Source organism: Camelina sativa, chromosome 8 (genome assembly GCF_030686135.1).
Source record: "Camelina sativa cultivar CO46 ecotype springtype chromosome 8, ASM3068613v1".
Lineage (NCBI taxonomy): Eukaryota > Viridiplantae > Streptophyta > Magnoliopsida > Brassicales > Brassicaceae > Camelina > Camelina sativa.
Genome location: NC_141887.1, coordinates 36607 through 59099, shown reverse-complemented (window position 1 = coordinate 59099; position 22493 = coordinate 36607). Strand labels below are relative to the sequence as shown.

Genomic DNA, 22493 nt, shown 5'->3' with positions numbered 1-22493 from the left:
TTTCCAACTTTGACTGACCTTATCTGTCATCAAAAGATTATAGTATTATAATAAACACATTAATCTAGGAATCTCATCATACAAAATCAAAGTTGAATAAAAAATGACACATAACTCATGGGTAGAACAAAGAAAAACGATAGTTAGCTTAGCTGCCTCACTCAATATATCTCCAATCTCATCTTTTCACAAATTAGACCAAAAACTTCACAACTAAGCAAGTTCCCACAAAAAAGCAAAGGAATCAAATCATCTAAAAAATAGAATCACTCAAATGAAACATGATCCTGAATGATTTTTTTCTTCTATATTCCACCACACTATTAACACCTTATCACTCAGACGCTTAAGGCTGGACAAATTCACAAGTACTTTACCTAGGCAAGTTTCTCGTTCAAATTGGGGCACAAAAAAAATCGCGATTTACAACAACAAACAAAAACCTAGAAATCACGATTTTCTCAAAAAAAAAAAAAAAAAAAAAAACCAACCAGAGTTACATATACAGATCACACCGAGACTCAAAAATCAATTCGATTCCAGAAAAAAAAAAAAAAAAAATAACGACGAAGATAATCAAACTCGTCCGAAATCAAAATAGCATCGCATCGAAGATATATGTCGGCAAGTGCACAACAAATAATCAAACCACAAATCACCCAAAAACTTCTGAAAGCAGAAATCAAAATCAATAAAACAAATCGTTCCAATCATCAGAAATTAATTTTCACCGAGAATCAAAAATAGATTACAACAAAATCTAGCAGTAGAGGAAAGGGATTACAAAATTAGACCCAAAAAAAAAAAAAAAAAAAAAAAGAAAAAAAAGATCAATGTAGAACATACCGCCATGGATTTGATTGCTCTTGCTTTGCTTTCTAACGCAGATTTAGAGATTGAGGCCTATAAAACCAAAACGCACTTCGAGATCGATGATGCTTATAGAGAGGGAGAGAGATAGAGGGAAGAGTGTATTTAGCTTTATATGACACCGCACACCCAACGTGTGGGATTGCGTTTCGCCTTTAACTATTTTTGCACTATTTTGATAATTGTTCCCAAACAAATTAATGGACTTTTTCTTGTTATGGCCCAACTCTTCTTCTCTTTTCTCCTTTTTGCTAAACCCACAAACCCATTAATTCGGCCCAAAACTATTTGATCAATTCTCAAAAGTCAAAAAGCCAGTAGAAGATTTTCTGATTTGACTCTATATACCTGGTAAAATTAGAAAATCGGTCCGGTTCGAACTAAACCGAGCAAATTTACACGAAAGGAAAGGTCAACTACGACAGCGCAGCGCAGCCGCAGGATCCTTCCCTCGCAATGACGTGGCACCGCCAAAGTAATTTGTTACGTATTAAATTATTTAATTACCTCCATCCACCACCATAATCACGCGGACCACATGAGAGATTAAAATAATTTTATATTTTAATACAAATTATTAAAAAAAAAAAAAAAACAATAAATTTGGGGAAAAAAATAATAAAAACTTGTTCCTACCAAATTCATTTCCATCTTCTTTCCCGTCTCGTCTTTGTTTTGTTTATCCCCTCCCAAAAGAGAGAGAGAGAGATTTTGAGAGATTCGATCGTGAAGATGAGTTTCCAAGATCTCGAAGCTGGTTCTCGATTTCAGACGTCTAATGGTTTTATCGGAGGGAGACAACAACAACAGAGACCTTCGTCTCGTGGTGGGGATCCATCTCGGGAGGTCGCCGCTGGGATTTTTAGGATCAGCACTTCTGTTAGTTCCTTCGCTCGCCTCGTTAATTTCATCGGAACGCCTAAAGATACCCTTGAATTGCGCGACAAGCTGTTAGTACCAATTTGTAAACCCTACTCTTCTCTTTATTTATGATTTTGCTAAATCTGACTCAATTAGGGTTTTGGTTTTTTTTTTTTTTTTTTTTTTTGCTCTGAGTTATAAAAAAAAAATGAATTTTAGGGTTGAGGAAACTGATCCTGCATTATTTTTTCCTAAAGAATTTGAGATTTTTGATCAATGTTTTGGCAGGAAAAAGACAAGGTTACAGATAACAGAATTGGTGAAAAACACTTCATCTAGCCTTAAGGAAGCTAGCGAAGCCGACCATCATGGAGCAGTTAGTGTAAGTAAATGATTACATTTTTTGTTTCCTTCTCCTACGTTAGATGCTATGAATTGTTAGATGTCTATGAGAACATTTTACTATTGACCCTTTTTGTGGTTAGATTTTGTCAGAGTCTTACCATTTCATCTCATTTAGTGGGAGAATTGTGGTTGCCTGATAGATGATTTTGTGTATATAATCTTGTTTATATTAAACTTAATTCGTAATTCTGGTTGTGCTTACGTTCCCTCGCTTTACTTGCAGTCAATTAAGAAGATTGCGGATGCTAAACTGGCCAAAGATTTCCAATCAGTTCTTAAAGAGTTTCAGAAAGCTCAGAGACTTGCAGCTGAAAGAGAAATAACATATGCTCCTGTGGTCACTAAAGAAATACCTACCAGGTAACCACTTTTTGAACGTGTAGAAAACTTTGAACTTATGATTGCTTCTGATAGTTTGTGGAATGTGAGTCTCACTTACACATGCGTCATTGTTATGCCACTTCATGCAGTTATAACGCACAGGAACTCGACACCGAATCTTTAAGGACCTCAGAGCAGCAAACTCTTCTTCAACAATCAAGAAGGTGAGGAGTATGATCTGATTATTCACTTGATCATTTGTTGGCATAAACAGAACCCAAATGTGACTCTCAATTTCCTCTTACACCTGTTTTGAGTATTCAAACCATCAAAGTTGTAGTTTACAATCGTCATTTGCTGTAGCCTGAATTGTTGAGAGATTTGGTCTATAGAAATTAAGAAGTTGGTTATTGCCATGAAACCCATCTTCTCTTTATGGTCATATTACGTGTCTCATATTTTGAAGCGAGGTGATATTTACTAACTTCTGATATTCTCATCCCAGGCAAGAAGTGGTGTTTTTAGATAATGAGATAACATTCAATGAAGCAATTATTGAAGAAAGAGAGCAAGGAATTAGAGAAATTCAAGAACATATTGGTGAAGTGAATGAAATCTTCAAAGATCTAGCTGTTTTAACTCAGCATCAAGGAATTATGATCGGTAAGTAACTCCAACAATCGCAAATTGTAAATCTCACTGTTTCCTTTTTGCCTCTTCAAAATCTCAGAAAACCTATATTGTGTCTTGACAGATGACATCAGCTCTAGCATTGAAAACTCACATGCTGCAACTACACAAGCAACTGTTCAACTTAGAAAAGCAGCTAAAACTCAAAGTTCAAACTCATCTTTGGTACACACTAAGAGGACTCTTCCCAATCTTTCAATTCTGTGATTTTCATGTTCTTTTGCAGCTAAAGCTAAATTTGATATATTTTACACTGTTGCAGACATGCCTACTTATTCTCATTTTTGGGATTGTGCTACTCATTGTCATCATCGTCGTCTTGGTCTAACCATCAACTATCAAACTACAAGCTTCGATCTTCAAGCATCAAGCGAAGACTTATCGATGAAATTATACAAAGACCATAAAAGAGATATATCTATTGTACAGATTCTTTATACTTCCATCATTCCCCATTTAATCGAACTGATCGTTAACTTCTCATCGTGTGAATGTTATGTATTATTAATCCATCGTAAGGATCTTTATGAGCAAAAGATATAAACGTTTATGTTTTTATAAACAGGAAAATACTTTTTCTTGGGCTTGAATTGGTAATCTGTCAGGGATCACAGGATTAAATAGTATCGAGATGATAATTGAACACGATGGACGTTTTCACACAAAAGTAATGTACAATAGAAAACAACATATAAAAGGCGATCACTATTTCAAGTTATTTACAAGCATGGTAGACTTGGTAGCTAATCTTTTGCGTTTCTACCTTTGTTAAAACTTTTGTGTAACATGCAAAAGGGGCACAAACACCCTCTGGTATATCCCTCCCTCCTCCTTTCATATTCCCTTTCACAACCTCACCTGAAAACCAACATCAGTGAGAAACAGATGATAACCCTCAAGACCATTACAACAAAGGCAGAGAAGCAGGTCGTGAACTGAACCGATGTTCTTACCTTCACTTCATCTGTGCCTCTGAGGAAAGAAGTCCCATTTGTTCAGTAAGATAATTCATTTGCTGTTGATTCCGTGACCATTCATTTGTTGTAGGTGGTTCTTGTTCCACTACCATGTCATTATTCTCCACTGATCCTGATAGAATCTCGTCTGTATCTCCAATCGCTTGGCTTTCATCAGAAAAGAACTGTTCCCAGAATGGATCCTGGACTCCGGGGAGCTTAGGGATTCCGTCCAGTAACTCATTCATCTTGCCCTCGCCTTCAGGAGAAATTGCATCGCCTTCTAACGCATCTAAAGCAGCCATTATTGGATCGAAACACGCTCCATTACCTGTCTCACATCCAACTAAATCAGATTCAGAGCTCCAAGAAGCTGCAGGTGCTACTCCTTGAGCCAGACTTGAACCTAAAATTGGCTGAACCAGACCAGGTTGAGGATGATGAGCCAAGTTTACTTCGGGTACTTGATTCGTTGCTGAGGGAGCTGCCATGGGTGAAACCTCGGCCAATGTTACTCCAGAAACTCTATTTGAAGGATTCCCATTGTCTAGAGAGTTAGAACTGGGAACATCACCCAATAGAAAACTGTCAGAATTGTTTGAAACCGATTCATACTGAGGTGAGGAACTCGGATTTAAGAACTGTCGAAGCATATTTTGTGCTGTTTCATTTATCGATGGCTGATATCTAACAATCTGACGGTTACGATCATTAGCCTCATGGGTTCCACAATTCTCCTGTTCATCTCCAGGAAGTCTCCTCTTTTTGTTGCTTCCCGGAATTTGTCTGCTGCCATCATTATTCTGTTGTACTAACTGGTTCAAGAAACCTGGACTCTGAACAGCTTTTGCCAAAAACGACATCATTTGTTGTTGCCTCTGCTCCATCACTTGAACTTTCTGTCCCACATTCTGCAGTTGGTTTTCAGTAGCTTGTTGTTGCTGCCTTAATCTGACGAGTTCTTGCATAAGAACATTTTTATCCCGCTTAAGTCTTTCCACTTCTTCTTCTAGTCCAAACTTCCCCACCTCGACACAAGCACCAACGGATGAGTTCTGAACTTGAGTTTGTTGTTGATTCTGCTGCACATGCGAAGTTTTTCTCCTACTAATACTCTTGAGTAGTTGTTTTTGGCCTCTTAAAAATCCTTCATTTGCAAATTCCCATCGATCTGGATCAACTTTTCTGAAACCCTAGACATAAGAAAACAGAAAGACTATTTGTTATAGAGATCGAAATCCAAATTGTAGACTTCAAACGATGCAAAGTTGCTTGAATTTTGTGGAAGTTGAGTAATGGATGGTACGAAAAGGTATAAACAGGTAGATCAGATTAAACTATGTCCGGCTGCAGCATATTGCTACCATGGTATTAAGGAAAGCAATAGTTCTTAGTTTATCAAAATGTACCTGAACGAACATTATACAAACGAAAGCAAAGCTAATGATTTTTGTGATTTAGAGCTACAAGGCAGAAAGCAATTGAGGAAACCAATCTTCAGATACATGTGAAAGTGAGCCTGCAAAGTTCTGTGGAATCTTTTGGTGAGTACTAAAAAAAGATTGACAAGGTTTCAAAAAGAATCAAGATTCATTTAATAAACCACCATGGTAAGCTAATATAGTTGAATCCAGATAAAACAAAAATGCATACTTCTACTGGCTTAAGGCAACAACTAAAACGCCAACTGAATAGTAGAAAACATCTATTATGTAAGTTGCTATCTAGATTTAACACTTATTAGAAGAGACTGAACTAAGACTGATCACCTTAACATTTCAAGACTTCCTCCAAATTGTACCAGAATTTGAAAAAAAAAAAAAAATCAGTGTAGCAAGAGAAACAGTGAAGCTTGCTTACATAAGTATTTAACTGCCTGACAAAGCTGGAGAAATTGTTGTGCTTGAAATACTTGGGTAAGAGCACCTTGGAGAACTCAGGCACGTTCCAGACGACGAAGCTGTTGTTCCCGCTGCTCCAAGACACGACCTCATTTGTCAATGGATCATCAACCATGTCGTATGTTTTGCTCAAGAAAGGCGGCACAGAGTTCACCGGCGGCGGTATAGTTACCGCCGGCGTGTTCGAATTCGCCGACGGTGCGGATTCTCGAACCGATTCCATATCTCCGAATGAAAAAAAAAAAAAGCAACAACTACTTACACCTAAATCGAACGATCAATCAATTGCTTTCTTCCCGAGCTCAAACACCTCCTTACAAACACTCTCTCTCTCTCAAGTGCTAAAGACCCCTTCAATCTTGATCTTTTCCATTAAAAAGCCGAAGAAAGGGAGAAGGACTTGTAGAGAAAACAGGTATGGGCCTTTCGGTTCGATTCACTTCCGGTTATGTTACAGCAGATTTTGAAATTTAGTTCGGTTTAAAACGGTTTAAATGTACAGGTAGCATCATCAAAAATTCAAAATCACTTTCTGGGTGAGTTTCGTACGTGGCCTATTATACACCGTCAAAAGTAATATGATTATAATATCATTTAATTATCTGTATAAAAAAGCCACGTAGGACGTAGAGTAAAACTTTTTTTTTCCTGGCTCTTATCTCCCGTACTGGGGGGGGGGGAGACACAGACACACTAGAGTCGCTGAATCATCATCGGAGTTTGAAACTGAAGCGGCGAAAACAAGGATGAATCTGGTCGCTGTTCATCGCGTTTCTTTGGAATGCGTTTCGCGTTTCTCTTTGATCCATCGAGAATCATCAGGCGAAGGATTCTCCGGTCGTCGGATTTCGAATTGGCGCGGAAGGAATCGGCGGTTGCATGTGGTGGCGGCGGGTTTGATCACCAGCGCTGACTCGTTCGAGGTAGGGCGGCTTATCGGAAGCTACGGATTCATGAATGTTACTAGGTACTCTGCTCTCTCACTGGACTTTGTAACTTATAATTATTGCACATTTTGCTTTTTTGCTAGATTCTTCTAAGCTCGTTGCCGTTGGTCTCTTTTTATTGTATATGGCTTCCTGTTCTACTTCGTTTTTTCTAAGCTTTTACCTTTTTCATACCCCTCCTAGTTATTCAGGGTTGCAGTCAGGGGCTGACTTTGAATATACTTCTTCTTCTGATGATATTGGGCGATTAAAATCTCAAGATATTGGTGAAGGCGGCGTTAAGATCAGGTGCAGTTTCGGCGTTATGTATTTTTACACGGGTGATTTATATTTTGGTCAAGTTAAAAAAGTGTATTAGCCCCGGCAGTTTGTCTGCAGACTCTATGAAGGAAGAATATCTCAGGGTCCGTTTAGAGGAACACCTGTTGTCTTTAAGGTGATTCGATTCTCCATAGCAAATACTCTTGTTTCTCCATTTTTATGAATCTGTATACATTATCAGAACAATGTTCTTATAGTATTAGAATTAGGATCAAACTTCATTTCGGATTTTAATTTGTTTTCCCTTTTTCTTTGTTGTCTCATATACTCGTCTTTGGAAAGGTCTATCCAGGGAAGCGCGCTGGTGGAGTTGAGGCTGATATGATGGCAGCAAACGAGCTTAATGCACACTCTTTTCTCCAGGTTAGATAAAGAGAGCCATTCCAAATTTACTAAATGGATTCGTACAATTACATCTCATTTGGCCTTATATAGTGCAATCACCTTCCTTTGTTATTCTTCTTATCTATGCAGAGCAAAAGCCTGCCTGCTAATCTGCTTTTACTTGTTGGTGGCTTTGAGACACAATTTGGAGAACAGGTCAGGCTTTCAATCTCTGAGTCGCTTAATAAGTGTAGTTTGTTGAGTCTAAAGTGCACAAAAGTATGTGGATATTTTTGAATACATTATAGAACATAGGTTGAATCATTTTTTATTCATACAGTGGCTGGCATTTCGTGATGGTGGGAAAAATAGTGCAGCTGACTACGCACGAAATGCGAGTGAAAAAACGTCCAGAGCTCGCTCCCAAGGAGTATGGAATCCTTATGAAAAAGACCAGATGATGAAACGAAGGAGAATCTTTGTCATTAATATCCTACAGGGTGCAATGAAAGGTCTAGCCTTTATGCATGCTAATGATAGGTTACATCAAAGTCTCGGCCCATCCTCAATTGTTCTCAAGTATGCCCCCCCCCCCCCCCCCCCCTTACACAGACACCCCTCTCTCTCAGTACAAGTGTATCATCTCTCCGCTAATTTTGTCGATTTTTTTTTTTCCTGTGAAAATGATCTTTAGTACACCAGCAGAACGAGAAGCTATCTATTTAATACCGCGGCTGCGAGATCTAGCCTTTTCTGTTGACATAAGGTTCCCTCACTCTCTTCCCTCCCTGATTGATTATTTATCCTTAGCAATTGTAGTTTTCTGATATTTCGCCATTTTGGTCTTGCTGTTTATAAGTGGAACTAGAATTGTTAAGATAATGTTGGTTGGGTGTTAACAGACTGAGCATACCTTTCAGGCCTTCATGCTTGGAAGAAGGAGCCACTTCTGGTGCCCTGTCAGAGCAACTTTGGCGAAGGGCAACTGCTTCTGGTGCCTTCACAGTTTTTGAGAAGAGAGCTTTTGGAATTGCAGATGACATGTAATGCTTTTGCTTTCTAATTCTTTCGTGTATTGAGTTGTGAATGTTTTTTTGATAAATTCTTAACACATTCTTGTGGCTTACAGATATGAGGCCGGTCTTCTTTTTGCATACTTAGCCTTTGTTCCATTCTGTGAAGCAGGCGTAATGGATTCTCTTTCTCTTCAGGCAAGATTTGACATATTTTGGATGCAATTAAGTCAAACAGATCTGTTTTATCTCATCTTTACAGAATATCTCCTTATTGATCCCACAAACATATCGGCTCTCATCTTTTGTCTTCTCCAAACAGTTTCTGTTTTAACCGTTATTTAATCTGATGAACTGCAGAGGTTACTAGAAAACACTTTCCGGCTGGATATGGAGGCTGTAAGAGAGTAAGCCTCTTGGTTTATAAAGCTTTTTTTTTAAGCACCAAAGAGGCGTTGTTTAATCGTTTGTTCCTCCAAGTCTCTGACTTTAAAAAAAAAAAAAAAAAAAAAAAAAAAACTCACTGATGTGTTATACAGGTACTGTTTAGCCGATGAACGCCTTGAAGAAGCTGTTAAGTTTCTTGATCTCGGTGATAGAGCTGGTTGGGAATTACTACAGGTAGTTTAATCCTAGTCCCTATAATTATCTCTGTATATATCTTTTTTATAACAAAATTTGAACTCTGATCTAATTTCTCTTTTAACGTAGTGTGAGATAAAAAGGGAAATGGTAATGAAAAGAAAATGTAGAGAAACATAGAAAATTAGAAATGTTTGAGAAAGGCTTATAATATTAGTCGACTGATTTAAACCTTAGTAAATGTGACTTAGATCCAATATTAGTTTTTTTTCATATTTGGAAAGTTTTGGTCCTTTGGCCAATATAGTCTGTGTGTGTGGTGTTTTTGGTAGGCAATGTTGAACGCTGACCATCGGAAGCGGCCAATGGCGGAAGCTGTTCTTACTCACCGATTTTTGAACGGCATTTAGTTGAGAAGAGATGAAGATTATGTATTTACATAATTATGTACAAGAAGTACACTACAACTATTAATCCTGATCCATGTTCTGGATATATTGTAATCAAAATCTTATGTTACAAACTCTATAGGATTATTGCTATTTCCAAAATCCGAAGCATTTTTGCAAAATTAATACAATACCAAAATGCCTTATATTATTAACTAGATAAGGCCCGCGTAAAAATTAGAAAAAATTATTAAGAATAAGTAGTAATATACTTGTTTTTAGATTATATTTTGTAACATTTTAATATTGAATATGAACCTCTCATGAGAGTCTCATATTTCATTTTAATACTCTCTTTTCTATTATATAAGAGTTTTAAGGTTTTTTTTGCTCTATTTTATAATATTTTCTCAAATTTCTATTTACAATTTTTATTAACATAACAATTTATGACTATTTGAGCTATGCAGTATATTTTCCTATTGGTTGAAGTTTTATAAATGACATAATATTTATTGTTTATTAATTTTTGTGCTTTTACCTAAAAACTTTTATAGCACAAGGAGTACCATTTAAATATCTATACCATCATAATAATCCATATTTTAAGTTTAATTACACATTTTTTCTTAATGCATAGAACTAAATATTTTATATCAAACATAATTAATACATCATATCAAATCTATATTTTAGTAAAAACTGAAAATACAAATAAAAATTAACAAAATATAATTCGCAAAAAAAAACTGAATCAACATTATTTAGGATATATTTGTTATGTTGTTATCTCATAAGTACAAATTTTACCTCATGTCATAATCAATTTTATGAGTGAACTTATAAAATAAAAACATATATAAAGATATAGAGACATTCTCATCACATAACTGAAGATTCATTCCTATAAATTATAATTTATTTATAATTTATTTTGAATTATCTTATGTTTTAACATATGCGTTACCAAAATACATATGTTGAAATTATGAAATGAAACATAAAAAAATGACTAATATTCTTAAATAATTTTTAAAATCAATTATACATATTAATTTTTGAAAACTTTAAATCTAAAATAAATTTCATCGTTAGACATTCAGTAATCACATTTAACTATCTATTTTATCGTAAAACCATAATTCACTTCTTCATGGACTAGAGTTAAAATTTAAATAAAAATAATAATATGAGCATCATATGACATAATATGTATATTGGTTAGTATTTTAAATTTAACAATAAAAATAATCAGTAAAAAAATCACAAAAATTTTGGAAATCCAAAAATATCCTAAAAATTATGCTTCTATATGTCATAATTTCATAAGTAATACTTTTGTCAATTTTCATCAATTAACCAAAAATTCGTTCCTACAAACTCAATTTTTCTATATTTTTTTTCAGGTTTCTAATATTACTACATGCATTAAGATCTTTAAAATAAAACATGTAAAACTATACTAATAGTCTAGTACACATCATATATTGAAATATTTTTCTTTTTAAGTTCATTTTCTTTCAAGGTTTTGTGTAATTACTTACAATAAAAATTTATATTACAACGATAAATACAATTTATACCCAACTAAAATTATGTTAAATAACTTATGTTATTCTTTTTAACTTTGTTATTCATTATTATTTATTGATCAAGCTTTATATAATAATAAGATATGGAAACATTTTTTTTGTCAACATGATATAACAAGTTACTTCTCTTCTTGCACTAAACCAAACAATAGGAAAAGAATAGTAGTGAAGAAGATGCACGTGCTTGTTTGTTTGTCGCAAGGCACGTGATCCGAAGAATCAAAGATGATGCTTGGCTTTAACGATGTTGTTGGGGAAAGAAGGCAAAGCAAGCAAAAAAAAGTCGTTTCTTTTTGTAAGATCGATCAACAAACCCCCATCTTCGGATTCTGGAAACCCTAAGCCACCCGGATCCGGTTCAGACAAACGGGTCGGAGACCGATTTGATCTGTATTATAAACTAGATTCTTTTCTCAAATGAAAAGTGTCATAAATCTACAAAAATTTTCAAGTAGTTCGAGTCTTTAAAATCATCTGGATCAAATGTCGCGTTTTCCGCGTGGATTCGTGGAGAATTCATCATCAAAGGAAGAAGCCAAAAGCGCTCGTCGTCCAAGTATTTGCTTCAGGCCAATAAACCCTTGTGATTTAGAACGTTTGGAGCAAATCCATCGAGATATATTCCCAATCAGGTAAATTACATAAAAATGCCTTTGTTCAGAAGAGTTTTTTTTTTTTTTTTTTTTTTTTTTTTTTTGTGGATTTGACTTTCCCTTTTTGGAAGTCTTATCAAAAAGCATTTGATTTTGTTCAGGTATGAATCTGAGTTTTTTCAGAATGTTGTCAACGGAGGTGATATCGTCTCTTGGGCTGCTGTTGATCGGAGCCGCCCTGATGGTCATTCTGAGGAACTTATCGGCTTTGTTACTGCCAAAATCGTCCTTGCCAAAGAAAGCGAAGTGAGTTTTTTTCCCAAAAATTGTCTTCCTTTTTCGTTTTTGCTTTATTTTTAGCTTCTGCAAACAAGCGTAGATTTTGAATGTCTGATATAGTGATATGAGCTTTTCAATCTGTAACGTTTCTAAGTTATGATTGAAGCTTGGTTAGAGGGTTTTGTAACGAAGCTGCAAGGTCTTGTATAGTGTAGTAGATTGTGAATGTGTGAAACGGTTTCACGAGATTGTGAATGTGTGAAACGGTTTCACGAGATGGATTTCTTACAAATTTCTTGTATCAGCAGGTTTTAAGTTTTTGATTGAAGCTCTCGTTTAGTGTATGTGTACGACATGGGTTTTAAGCATTGTCTTCTCTTAGTTCTTCTTCGCCTTTCGGTTTTATACTGATATTCCTAGTAATTTTGTTCAGCAAGTAACGAGTTTGTTGTAAAGTTTAGATTTTGAATGTTGTCGAACCATTTCATAATGTCCTAAACATCAAAGAATCCATTTTTGTACCTTCTTTATTATGATTAAAACTTGCTTTGTACTAACGAGTCAAGGACTATTTTTTTTTGGGTTTATGTGTTGAGAGTTTCCTATGTCTTGCACAGATATCAGATCTAATAAGATATGACTCGACCAAGGGAGAGGAGACATTGGTGTACATTCTAACACTTGGAGTTGTAGAAACATACAGAAAACGCGGAATAGGTATTCAATTATGTAGTAAACCAATCAATGACATTCATCTTTGATTCTTCTCTTCTCTTGTCTTGCTTGGTTTTGTTAATATAAAGTTTTTTTTTACTGCAGCTAAGTTGCTTATTAATGAGGTTGTTAAATACGCTTCTAGTATCCCTGTGTGTCGTGGTGTTTACCTTCATGTGATTGCACACAACAATCCTGCAATTCGACTGTACAAAAGAATGTCTTTCAGATGTGTAAGGTGGTTACACGGATTCTACTTGATCAACGGCCAGCATTTCGATTCTTACCTGTTCGTCTACTTTATCAACGGTTCTCGCTCTCCTTGCTCACCCTTGTATGTACAAAAACACAAGTATATTTTGCATTCTAAATTCTTTTTTTTTTTTTGCTCTATGCGGTTGTTTCTTCATAGATGGGGTTATCGTTGAATCATGGCTGCATTGCAGAGATCTTGCGGTGTTGGCTCTAAATTACATGAGGAGTGGAATCAAATCAGTTGCATCAAAGCTGACGATAAACCATGAAGAGAAAGGCTCGAAATGGCTTAAATCCAAAGACAACACGCGGTGTCTCTTACCCACTCAGACCAAACGAAACCTTGCATCCGAAAGAGTATCATCCGGGTACGATTATGTTTAGTGTCTGTCTCCCAATTCATAGACTTTTTAAAATCATTCATTTTCTATGTCATCCATCCATTAAGCTCTGGTTATGATCCTAATGTCTGTGTGTGTGCTGTGTAGAAATAATTATGTAATAAATTAAAAATGTAAATATTGTGATAGTTGAAGACACTTCTCTTTGGGACGGACTTACCACTGTAAATTAGTTAGCTTGTTGAAAAATAGCTTTGTACTCATATATTACTCAGATTTACATAAGCACCCTAAATTTCTTATTGTGGAACTGGATTAGTCTTTAATTCTGATCATGAACACCTTCGTTTTGGCTATAATTGGGTCTATCCAATCCAGCTAATTCACATGAACTGAACCGGAAGTTTTCTATTCTAAAATCGAGTTGAGTTTTAATACATACAGTATACAGATCGGTAATAATTCTATATCAAAAAAATCGAAATCGATCTAAACCGAACCAAAACACATAATCAACATCCTAGGAATTAACCATTTTGGAATCTCAAGTCCAAAATTTGCTGGCTTATATTGTAAATTATAAAAATAACAGGGTTTAGTATACAATAAAATAAAAAGTTCAGGACGTTGTATGCTCAATTTATTCAATAGAGAAAGGCAAAATAAAAAACGAGCAAACTGAACTGAAGAACGAGGGAAAGGGCAAGGAACGGCAAAAATACAAATTAGGGTTCCGATTAGAGTCAGAGAATCAGAATTTATCTTGGTTTTGGAATTTTGACCGTAGCAGAGGCGCCTCGATCTTGGGTTCCGGTTCTCTTTTTGCAGATTATTTGTTGGGTAAATCTCTCTCTCTCTCTCTCTCTCTCTCTCTCTCTCTCTCGCTCTCACCGCAATTACTAGTTCGAATGTTTTAGTGAACTCCCCCAGGTGAATCGAGTATTGGACCTTACTGTTTCTCACTAGCTTACATTTGTATGATTCTGATAATGCTTTTGCTTAGCTTATGGATTGTGTTTGTTCTGCAGATTTTGAGTTGAAAAAGAAGAAAAAAAGAATATAGTAGTAGTTAAGATGTCTGTGAAAACTAGGAGGATTGTTTCTGGTAGGTCAGAGACTATAGCAGCAGCTAATTACGCATTTGATCCGTTAGAAGATGACAAAATTATAAGAAATAGGCTTCTCACACGCACCACTACCACCAGAGGCGAACCTCCATTGAAGAAGCTTCAGAAAAAATTCACTTCTTTCGTTACCGAAGTAGACAAAGAAGAAGAAGAAAAAGAAGATAACTACAGTGAGTGCGGTAGGCTCGCGAAAGCTTTCTTACAGGAGCTTTCTGCTTTTGAGATTCCGCTTCTTAAGAGCCAAGCGGTTGTTGCTGCGAATCTTAGGGAGAAAGAGAACTTCAACGAGCTTAAAGAAGAGACGAATAGGCAGATTATGCAGGCGCAAGCTGATATTGAACATCTTAAGAAACAGCTTGAAGAGAGTAAAATAGAGAGACAGCATAAGAGGAGTGTGAAGCCATTAGGAAACTTATCTCTGCGCAGCCACCGAAGTCAGAGACACAAAAGGCTATACATGAATTGAAGAAGGAGATTGCAGAACTGGAGGCTGAGGATACAGCAAGCTGGAGACTTCTTGAGCTAAGGAAGAAGCAGTTTGCATTGTTGTTGCATGTGGTATGTTAGATGTTACATGTTTCTCATTGTGTCTTATAGCTAAGATTCTTCCAAACAAAATGTTGCCGTTCTTTCTCGTTCTTATAGCTAAATTCTAACCCTTCTTTTTGTTTTTGTGAAAATTTGTATGTAAAGGTGGATGAGTTGCAGGAGACAATGGAGGAAGAACAGAAGAGTATGGTTGAAGAAATGCAGAGGAACATGTCCGAGGAAACAACAACTGCTGGTGGCGCTGAAGCCATGTCCATCGATTAGCTCCTAATCTTAGCTACTCTTGTCTTCTCTTGAATGCTCCTTGCCAAGAATCGGTTTTATAAATTTCTGGTGTACCTCATTGCAATGATACACAGTCACACTTACAACCGGTTTTGACTTTTGAGTCTTCATAAACCAATGTTTTTTGGTTTGGTCATATATACATTAAACCAATTAAACCGGTTTAGAATTATACCGACTAAGATTTAAACCGGAATATTATCTTCTCATTTTCTATTATTTTGCCCAATCGCGTTCTTCTCTCGTCGCCACCAGAGTCTCTCCGTCTCTTTCCACGGCGAGCTCGAGTGTTTTAAACCTTCTTTGTCCGTCGATCCGAACATCTCAGCACTTTCCTCTTGATGCAAAGAAGAAGAATTTTTGTGTGTGTTGGCTCTAGTAATCTTCATATTTAAGCTTAGTATTTAGAGCTGAAGTGATTTTAATCATTGATTCTGTGATACTGTGCAGGGAGGGAATGAGATCCCCTAGAACCTTGGAGGTTTGGAGGCTAGGCACTGTCAACTATTTGAAATCCCTTAAAATCCAAGACAAGTTAGTTTCCGAGAGAAAAGCTCATCAAACTTCATATACCCTCAACTTACACACTCGGAAAACGTAGAACCGATCACAGTCTACTGATCCCTCAATTTGAACTTACAAAAATTGGAGCTGAACTTCATTATACTCAATGAGGAGGAGATATCACCTTCCATGGCCCTCATCAAGCCATCTTATTTCCCATCATTTCTTTACGCAGCATCGGTTTTGGTGCTAGGAACTATGTGGAGACATTGGAGCGGTCAATGATCGAGTTTGCTTCAATGTATGGCGTGAAAGCTCGTGCAGGAAACAAATGTGAGACTGGGGTTTGGGTCGGGGATAGAAAGATTGGTGCTATTGGGGTTAGGATATCTTCTGGAATCACTTGTCATGGTTTGGCCTTTAACATTGATCCTGATTTGAACTACTTTGAGCACATTGTGCCTTGTGGGATTGCTGGTAAGGAAGTTACATCTTTGAGAAGAGAGACGGATGCTCTGCTTCCTTCTGAAGAAGTGATTCATAAGCAGTTGATTACTTGCTTGGCCAAAGCGTTTTCTTATGATGATGTTGTGTGGAAGGAAGATCCCTCCTCGGTCATTTTGGACACCCAAAGATGAAGAATAAAATAATACGGTTTGATCTCTTCTTCATCTCCCAAAAGTGATTTCATCCTACTGGAAGCAACCTTATAAATTCTAATCTATTCCGGTTTTGGTCTTGTTATCTATCTATACACACAGTCTTAATCTTAGTTACTCTGTCTTCTCTTGAATGCTAAAGAAACCTTTCATTGCCAAGAATCGGTTTTATAAATCTCTGGTTTACCTCATTGCAATGATACAAGTCACACTAGCCGGTTTTGACTTCTGAGTCTTCACATAAACCGATGCGGTCACGAGAATTTTTTTTGGTAAACCACTTAAAGCGGTTCAAAATTATACCGACTAAGATTTAAACCGGAATATTATATATACGTATATCTTCTCTTTTATTCCATTATTTTTGCACACTCGTTCTCCTCTCGTCGCCTCCGTCTATTTCCACGGCGAGCTTGCGATCGTCCGCTGTATGATTTTAACCGCCATCTCTCTGGCTTGAAAGCATTATCTTCTCACTTTCTTCACAGTTACTTGGGCTTTATTCTTCTTATTCTGCTCTATTCGTTCGGTGTACTCTCGCAATTTTTCTGTAAACCCTCGGAAATTTCTCAAGCAATTCTGAGTTTTTTCAACCTTCTTTGTCCGTCGATCCGAATATATCAGCACTTTCCACTGAAGGCTTGATCTCGAGGTAACTCGAATCGGAATTTATTGCACTTTTCTTTTCTTTTCGGAAGTTTGCGTTCGCGTTCTGTTTCCGATGAATATCATATTGCTTGACGGTGCTCCCTTTTCCGTCTATTCACCGGACTTTTACTTGGTGCTATAACCGGAACCAGTATTTGATTCTACCTTTTTCCCCAATATTAATGAAATTCTTCTTAGGTTAGGGTTTTACTCGTTAATTGTGTTGTTTGGGATTTTGGGAAACGTTTGTTGTACAAGTACGTCGTCGGAGTAATTCACATGTAGCTGGTTGTTGTATCTGCTTATCAATTTGCAGGAATAGTAGTTTTGTTACCCATCTTGCTCATTCTAGTCTGCGACCACTGTTAATTGTTGTTTATGAGTTGTTCCATTTGGTGATTTGGTCTTGATTGAAGTTTTTGGTATTCATGTAGGCGTTTGGAGATGGAAGTTGAAAAGTCTAAATCGAGGCATGAAAGCAGGGAAGAGAGAGCTGACAACGAGGTTTCTCCTGTTAGAGAACACAGAGATGGAAGGAGGAAAGCAAAGGATCATAGGAGCAAGGATAAAGAAAAGGACTATGACCGAGAAAAGAACAAGGATAAGGAGCGTGAAAGGGAAAAGGACCACCGCAGGGATAAGGAGAAAGATAGGGACCGAAAAAGAGATAGAGAAGGAGACACTGAGAAGGAGATCTCTAGAGGTAGAGATAAAGAGAGGGAGAAAGAAAAAACCAGAGATCGCGTAAAAGAAAAGGAGAAGGAGAAAGAAAGAGATAATCATAAAGATAGAGAAAATGAGAAAGAAAAAGACAAGGATAGGTCACGAATGAAGGAGAGAGCGAGTAAGAAAGGTCATGAAGATGATGATGATACTCAAAAAGCTGCTGAAAGATATGAACATTATGACAACAGAGGTCTAAATGAAGGTGACGATAATGTTGATGTTACATCAAGCGGCAAAGAAGCATCTGCGTTGGAACTTCAGAATCGCATTTTGAAGTAAGTGATTCTTGCTTTGTGTTGTTAACTATTCAATCTTTGAAATTTTATTTCAAGTATTTAAAATCTTACGGTTGAGAAAGTTCTGCCTTTCCATGACTTTTGGGTTGAGTGATTTTCTGGGTATCCTCTCTCTTTCTTGTGCTCGTTTTGTTTGTTTGATGCTGTGGCCGTGTTTTATAATTTACTATAACACCTAGTATAGATGGTAAGAACATCACTTTCTGATTTTGATTCTATAAAGTGCTGCTGTTGAGTTTGCTGGTTACTAATTAGTCTGGTTTACTCACTGAGTATTGTTTTTGTATATCTTATGATAATCTTTGTCTTGTTATACAGTTCTGTGTTATTACTGAAAGGGTCCAAGGCTCTGCTTATTTCTCCTATGTTATATGACATCTAGATGTACAGGTAATATAAGAATTAAAAAGATTTTTGTTTTCTTCCTTAGGATGAGAGAGGAAAGAAAGAAGAAAGCTGAAGATGCTTCTGATGCTCTATCATGGGTTGCAAGGAGCCGTAAGATTGAGGAAAAAAGAAATGCTGAGAAGCAAAGGGCACAGCAACTCTCGAGAATATTTGAGGAGCAGGTGTTATCTCCATTCCTTGGACATATCCTTTTATTTCTCCATAACTTCCTTTTAGTTGTCATTTTATTAATCTAATCCTATCTTATATTTGTTCAGGACAACCTTAATCAAGGTGGAAATGAAGATAGCGAGGATGGCGGTATGTTTTCCTTTCCAGTTCTTTCACCATTAACTTTAAATCGTCAAAGGAACTAATCATGTAAACTCAAATAAGTATAATGATACGTGTATTCTATCATACCATAGGATTCCTTTTTCTTTCTTCTTTTCTAAATCAAGTTCTTCATGTGATGTGTTCTGGTTGATAATTTTATCTTGACACATTCTGGTTAACAGGGCATCTATCCGGTGTTAAAGTTCTACATGGTTTGGAGAAAGTGGTGGAAGGTGGAGCAGTTATCTTGACACTAAAAGACCAAAGTGTCCTTGCTGATGGAGACGTTAACGATGGTTAGTATCTTTTAATGCTCTCTTTCGTCTATGCTATCAGCATGGTTAATGTGAGGGTGTGTCATAAACTAGATTTGTAACTATTCTGGCAGAGATTGACATGCTAGAAAATGTGGAAATTGGAGAACAGAAGCGTCGAAATGAAGCTTATGAAGCAGCCAAGAAGAAAAAGGGAATATATGATGACAAGTAAGTTAAATATCTGTGTTTCAAATGGCATTTAATTAGCATATCTGTGTTGCTTAAGACTGAAATGCATGATATTGATTTTTAGGTTTAATGATGATCCCACGGTAGAAAAGAAGATGCTTCCGCAGTACGATGAGCCTGCTACGGATGAGGTAAGTTACTCTCTCTAGCGGATTACTCAAATACCAGAATTATAGGCACTCCATTGGAATAATCGATTTTACTGTTTTTGTCTTTAGGGGATCTTATTGGATGCACAGGGTCGCTTCACCGGTGAAGCTGAGAAGAAGCTGGAGGAGGTACTATTCTTTCTAACTTTTTTAATATTAAATGGACCGTAGTAAGTATACACTAGTGGTATTAATTTTCTTTCATGTTTTACCTATCAGCTACGTAAGAGAATTCAGGGTCAGACAACAAATACTTTTGAAGACCTTAACTCGTCAGCAAAAGTCACATCAGATTACTTCTCACATGAAGAAATGCTACAGTTCAAAAAACCCAAGAAAAAGAAACAATTGCGGAAAAAGGATAAATTGGACTTAAATTTGCTTGAAGCAGAAGCTGTTGCATCGGGATTAGGAGCTGAAGATCTTGGTTCTCGTAAAGATGGCAAAAGGCAGGCCATGAATGAAGAGAAAGAAAGGAACGAGTATGAAAAACGGAGCAATGCCTATCAGACAGCCATTGCTAAAGCTGATGAGGCATCCAGACTACTCAGAAGGGAACAAGTTCAGCCTATTAAAAGAGATGAAGATGAGAGTATGGTGTTGGCCGATGATGCTGAAGATCTTTATAAATCCTTAGAGAAAGCTAGGAGGTTAGCTCTCATTAAGAAAGAGGAAGCTGGATCTGGTCCTCAGGCAGTTGCACATCTTGTGGCCTCCAGCACCAATCAGACAACAGATGACAATAGCACCACCGGGGATGAAACACAAGAAAATACAGTGGTTTTCACAGAGATGGGGGACTTTGTTTGGGGTCTCCAGCGCAATGAAGGTAAATTTTAAATCATCTTCTGACACATTTACACTGTTATTTATGTTTTGCCTCTATTATATTGATCTGCTATAGTACTACGTTATTTGAAACATTTATTTGGTGTCATACAAAGACACTCTCTCTCTCACACATGCATATACTAACCCAATGCATGGGGTTTGATTTGTCTGCAAATAGTTTGTGGCTACTCTAATCAGTTCTCCAACCTGCTGATTACTTATTTTTCTTAGACAAAACTTTGCTTAGTCTTTAGAAGTGGTTATGGAGTTTTTGATCTAATGATGTGGTCTTTCAGTTGCGCGGAAGCCTGAAAGCGAAGATGTGTTTATGGAAGAAGATGTAGCACCCGAAGCTCCTGTTGAAGTAAAAGAAGAGCATCCCGATGGTTGGACAGAAGTAAAAGATACTGATATGGTTGCAGCAGAAGATTCATCAGATACTAAAGAGGTAACTCCTGATGAAACTATACATGAGGTTGCGGTTGGAAAAGGATTATCTGGTGCATTGAAGCTTCTTAAAGACCGAGGAACCCTAAAGGAAAAGGTCGATTGGGGTGGTAGAAATATGGACAAGAAAAAGAGCAAGCTCGTGGGTATTGTGGATGATGAAGGAACTAAAGAATCTAAAGATAGATTCAAGGACATCAGGATTGAGAGAACTGACGAGTTTGGTAGAACTGTAAGTTTTCTGAAGCTTTGTTTCTCACTCTTATTAAACTCGTCCTTATGTGTATATGTAAAATAATCGATCTTCAAATCTTTGTTGTTTAACAGTTAACTCCAAAAGAAGCCTTTCGATTACTCTCTCACAAATTTCACGGGAAGGGACCTGGAAAAATGAAGGAAGAGAAACGGATGAAACAGTACCAGGAAGAGCTCAAGTTAAAGCAAATGAAAAACTCAGACACACCATCGCAATCTGTTCAAAGAATGAGAGAGGCTCAAGCTCAACTGAAAACCCCTTACCTTGTCCTCAGTGGCCATGTCAGACCAGGGTATATATAGATGATTCATCATTCAGTTTTAGTTTTAGGCATCACTTAGAAGTGACGCTCCTTTAACTAACACTTGTTTGTTACATTTTTCAGACAAACTAGTGATCCTCAGAGCGGGTTTGCGACTGTTGAGAAGGATGTTCCAGGAAGCTTAACACCAATGCTTGGTGACAAAAAGGTTACATGATCTAAGATGTTTTAAAAAAATACATTCCTCTTTAACAACTTAAGCCTTATTCAGGATTAGTATTGATCTTTTGCGATGAAACGTTTCAGGTGGAGCATTTCTTGGGAATAAAGCGGAAATCGGAGCCTGGAAACTCGGATACACCACCAAAGAGACCAAAGCCTTGAAGGACACTTATAGATAATCTTGCTTGCGTCTTTGCTTCACATCGATTTGTCTCTGGTAAACTCATTTTCAGGATTCTGATTACGTCTCTGATCTTTTGTTACAGTCTTTAGAAGAAGACATAGCTCAATATATAAATTCATGCGGAGACTGATGATATTTTGATGGAGTTGCCAAAAACGCGAATTGGTTTGGTTTCAGTTCTTAAAATCACACTTCTGTTTCTTTTCCTTTTAAAATTTTGTTTTTATCGCATCCCAACAAATTAAAAAACAATATATCTTTAGTAGAAATTAACTCAAAAGTTCTCTGAATTTTGGTGTAGACAGACAAAATTAAACCAGATTAAAAATCTAACCGTTGGCTTTATATTTTCTTGAGAGTAATCTAGTACCTTGCTAAAAAAAATCAATTAAATCGTTAAAACACGTTTCTCTTTATATCTCCCTGTCACAACCCAAAAATGAAATGTGGTTGGTTGAGTGTTTAACTTGAATTAATATTGCAGACGATGTTTCCTTTGACTGAAAGTATTCAATTTTGTTAATTTAATTAATTTACCCTTTCCATCTTAGTATCAAATCATAAGTGTTCATGAGTCGGTTGACCAAAAAAATGTTCATGACTTTTAGTTTCGGCCGCGAGATTAAAAATAGTGCCAAGATGTTCTGTCCCACGAGACATGTAGCGTAATATATGTAACTAAAGCTTTGTTCATTTAAACCCTTTTGTCTCCTACCAAAGTCAAAACGAAAACAAGGTTGTGTCACTTTCGAGAGATATTTTGTA

At 36.7% G+C, this 22493-nt stretch overlaps 5 protein-coding genes and 2 pseudogenes across 15 annotated transcripts; 6 read left to right on the top strand and 1 right to left on the bottom strand.

Annotated features, from left to right (window-relative positions):
* The first annotated feature begins 1436 nt into the window (after positions 1 to 1436).
* On the top strand, positions 1437 to 3709 carry LOC147939535 (syntaxin-21-like). The gene is made up of 7 exons (XM_087460509.1): positions 1437 to 1820; positions 2020 to 2113; positions 2360 to 2496; positions 2607 to 2681; positions 2963 to 3120; positions 3212 to 3312; positions 3410 to 3709. The coding sequence occupies exons 1-7, from the start codon at positions 1603 to 1605 to the stop codon at positions 3473 to 3475; spliced, it is 849 nt and encodes a 282-aa protein (XP_087316635.1). The 5' UTR covers positions 1437 to 1602; the 3' UTR covers positions 3476 to 3709.
* A 54-nt stretch (positions 3710 to 3763) lies between these two features.
* LOC147939534 (heat stress transcription factor A-1b-like) lies at positions 3764 to 6423 on the bottom strand. 2 transcript variants are annotated; one of them, XM_087460497.1, is made up of 4 exons: positions 5964 to 6423; positions 5513 to 5632; positions 4101 to 5296; positions 3764 to 4005 (listed from the first exon to the last, which is right to left on the bottom strand). In XM_087460497.1, exons 2-3 carry the CDS (start codon positions 5522 to 5524, stop codon positions 4103 to 4105), a joined length of 1206 nt encoding a protein of 401 aa, XP_087316623.1. In that variant the 5' UTR covers positions 5525 to 5632; positions 5964 to 6423; the 3' UTR covers positions 3764 to 4005; positions 4101 to 4102. The 2 variants fall into 2 exon arrangements, with proteins under 2 accessions (XP_087316623.1, XP_087316622.1); XM_087460496.1 differs by lacking the exon at positions 5513 to 5632.
* Positions 6424 to 6621: 198 nt separating this feature from the next.
* LOC147939533 (uncharacterized) lies at positions 6622 to 9742 on the top strand. 7 transcript variants are annotated; one of them, XM_087460499.1, is made up of 12 exons: positions 6622 to 6971; positions 7135 to 7239; positions 7330 to 7387; positions 7555 to 7635; positions 7747 to 7812; positions 7937 to 8175; positions 8291 to 8362; positions 8517 to 8639; positions 8726 to 8807; positions 8970 to 9016; positions 9149 to 9230; positions 9524 to 9742. In XM_087460499.1, the coding sequence occupies exons 1-12, from the start codon at positions 6751 to 6753 to the stop codon at positions 9599 to 9601; spliced, it is 1254 nt and encodes a 417-aa protein (XP_087316625.1). In that variant the 5' UTR covers positions 6622 to 6750; the 3' UTR covers positions 9602 to 9742. The 7 variants fall into 7 exon arrangements, with proteins under 7 accessions (XP_087316625.1, XP_087316624.1, XP_087316629.1 ...); XM_087460498.1 differs by having other exon boundaries at positions 8499 to 8639; XM_087460503.1 differs by having other exon boundaries at positions 6643 to 6971; positions 7319 to 7387.
* A 1538-nt stretch (positions 9743 to 11280) lies between these two features.
* On the top strand, positions 11281 to 13569 carry LOC104709175 (histone acetyltransferase MCC1-like). 3 transcript variants are annotated; one of them, XM_087460512.1, is made up of 5 exons: positions 11281 to 11804; positions 11927 to 12071; positions 12662 to 12761; positions 12864 to 13092; positions 13205 to 13569. In XM_087460512.1, exons 1-5 carry the CDS (start codon positions 11656 to 11658, stop codon positions 13395 to 13397), a joined length of 816 nt encoding a protein of 271 aa, XP_087316638.1. In that variant the 5' UTR covers positions 11281 to 11655; the 3' UTR covers positions 13398 to 13569. The 3 variants fall into 3 exon arrangements, with proteins under 3 accessions (XP_087316638.1, XP_087316637.1, XP_087316636.1); XM_087460511.1 differs by having other exon boundaries at positions 11311 to 11804; positions 12864 to 13067; positions 13171 to 13569; XM_087460510.1 differs by having other exon boundaries at positions 11311 to 11804; positions 12864 to 13110.
* Positions 13570 to 13980: 411 nt separating this feature from the next.
* Positions 13981 to 15534, top strand: LOC147939532 (THO complex subunit 7A-like; annotated as a pseudogene). Its single transcript, XR_015563222.1, has 3 exons — positions 13981 to 14194; positions 14383 to 15039; positions 15175 to 15534. The product of XR_015563222.1 is annotated as a THO complex subunit 7A-like (transcript).
* Positions 15535 to 15772: 238 nt separating this feature from the next.
* LOC104705973 (octanoyltransferase LIP2, mitochondrial pseudogene) lies at positions 15773 to 16653 on the top strand (annotated as a pseudogene).
* Positions 16605 to 21914, top strand: LOC147939531 (SART-1 family protein DOT2-like). The gene is made up of 13 exons (XM_087460495.1): positions 16605 to 17130; positions 17561 to 18127; positions 18579 to 18717; positions 18814 to 18856; positions 19054 to 19167; positions 19260 to 19356; positions 19442 to 19508; positions 19596 to 19655; positions 19746 to 20355; positions 20654 to 21036; positions 21132 to 21352; positions 21446 to 21530; positions 21629 to 21914. Exons 2-13 carry the CDS (start codon positions 17571 to 17573, stop codon positions 21704 to 21706), a joined length of 2454 nt encoding a protein of 817 aa, XP_087316621.1. The 5' UTR covers positions 16605 to 17130; positions 17561 to 17570; the 3' UTR covers positions 21707 to 21914.
* Positions 21915 to 22493: the final 579 nt, after the last annotated feature.

Excerpts from the sequence above, each read along its gene's own strand:
- LOC147939535 (XM_087460509.1), top strand. The coding sequence starts at position 1,603 with ATGAGTTTCCAAGATCTCGAAGCTGGTTCTCGATTTCAGACGTCTAAT. Across the intron at positions 1,821-2,019 it reads CTTGAATTGCGCGACAAGCT|GAAAAAGACAAGGTTACAGA; the intron begins GTTAGTACCAAT and ends ATGTTTTGGCAG. Across the intron at positions 2,682-2,962 it reads CTTCTTCAACAATCAAGAAG|GCAAGAAGTGGTGTTTTTAG; the intron begins GTGAGGAGTATG and ends TTCTCATCCCAG.
- LOC147939531 (XM_087460495.1), top strand. The coding sequence starts at position 17,571 with ATGGAAGTTGAAAAGTCTAAATCGAGGCATGAAAGCAGGGAAGAGAGA. Across the intron at positions 18,128-18,578 it reads CTTCAGAATCGCATTTTGAA|GATGAGAGAGGAAAGAAAGA; the intron begins GTAAGTGATTCT and ends TTTCTTCCTTAG. Across the intron at positions 21,531-21,628 it reads CAATGCTTGGTGACAAAAAG|GTGGAGCATTTCTTGGGAAT; the intron begins GTTACATGATCT and ends GAAACGTTTCAG.
- LOC104709175 (XM_087460510.1), top strand. The coding sequence starts at position 11,656 with ATGTCGCGTTTTCCGCGTGGATTCGTGGAGAATTCATCATCAAAGGAA. Across the intron at positions 12,072-12,661 it reads TCCTTGCCAAAGAAAGCGAA|ATATCAGATCTAATAAGATA; the intron begins GTGAGTTTTTTT and ends TGTCTTGCACAG. Across the intron at positions 13,111-13,204 it reads TTGTATGTACAAAAACACAA|AGATCTTGCGGTGTTGGCTC; the intron begins GTATATTTTGCA and ends GCTGCATTGCAG.
- LOC147939533 (XM_087460498.1), top strand. The coding sequence starts at position 6,751 with ATGAATCTGGTCGCTGTTCATCGCGTTTCTTTGGAATGCGTTTCGCGT. Across the intron at positions 7,388-7,554 it reads GAACACCTGTTGTCTTTAAG|GTCTATCCAGGGAAGCGCGC; the intron begins GTGATTCGATTC and ends GTCTTTGGAAAG. Across the intron at positions 7,636-7,746 it reads ATGCACACTCTTTTCTCCAG|AGCAAAAGCCTGCCTGCTAA; the intron begins GTTAGATAAAGA and ends TTATCTATGCAG.
- LOC147939534 (XM_087460496.1), bottom strand. The coding sequence starts at position 6,227 with ATGGAATCGGTTCGAGAATCCGCACCGTCGGCGAATTCGAACACGCCG. Across the intron at positions 5,297-5,963 it reads TCAGGCAGTTAAATACTTAT|GGTTTCAGAAAAGTTGATCC; the intron begins GTAAGCAAGCTT and ends TCTTATGTCTAG.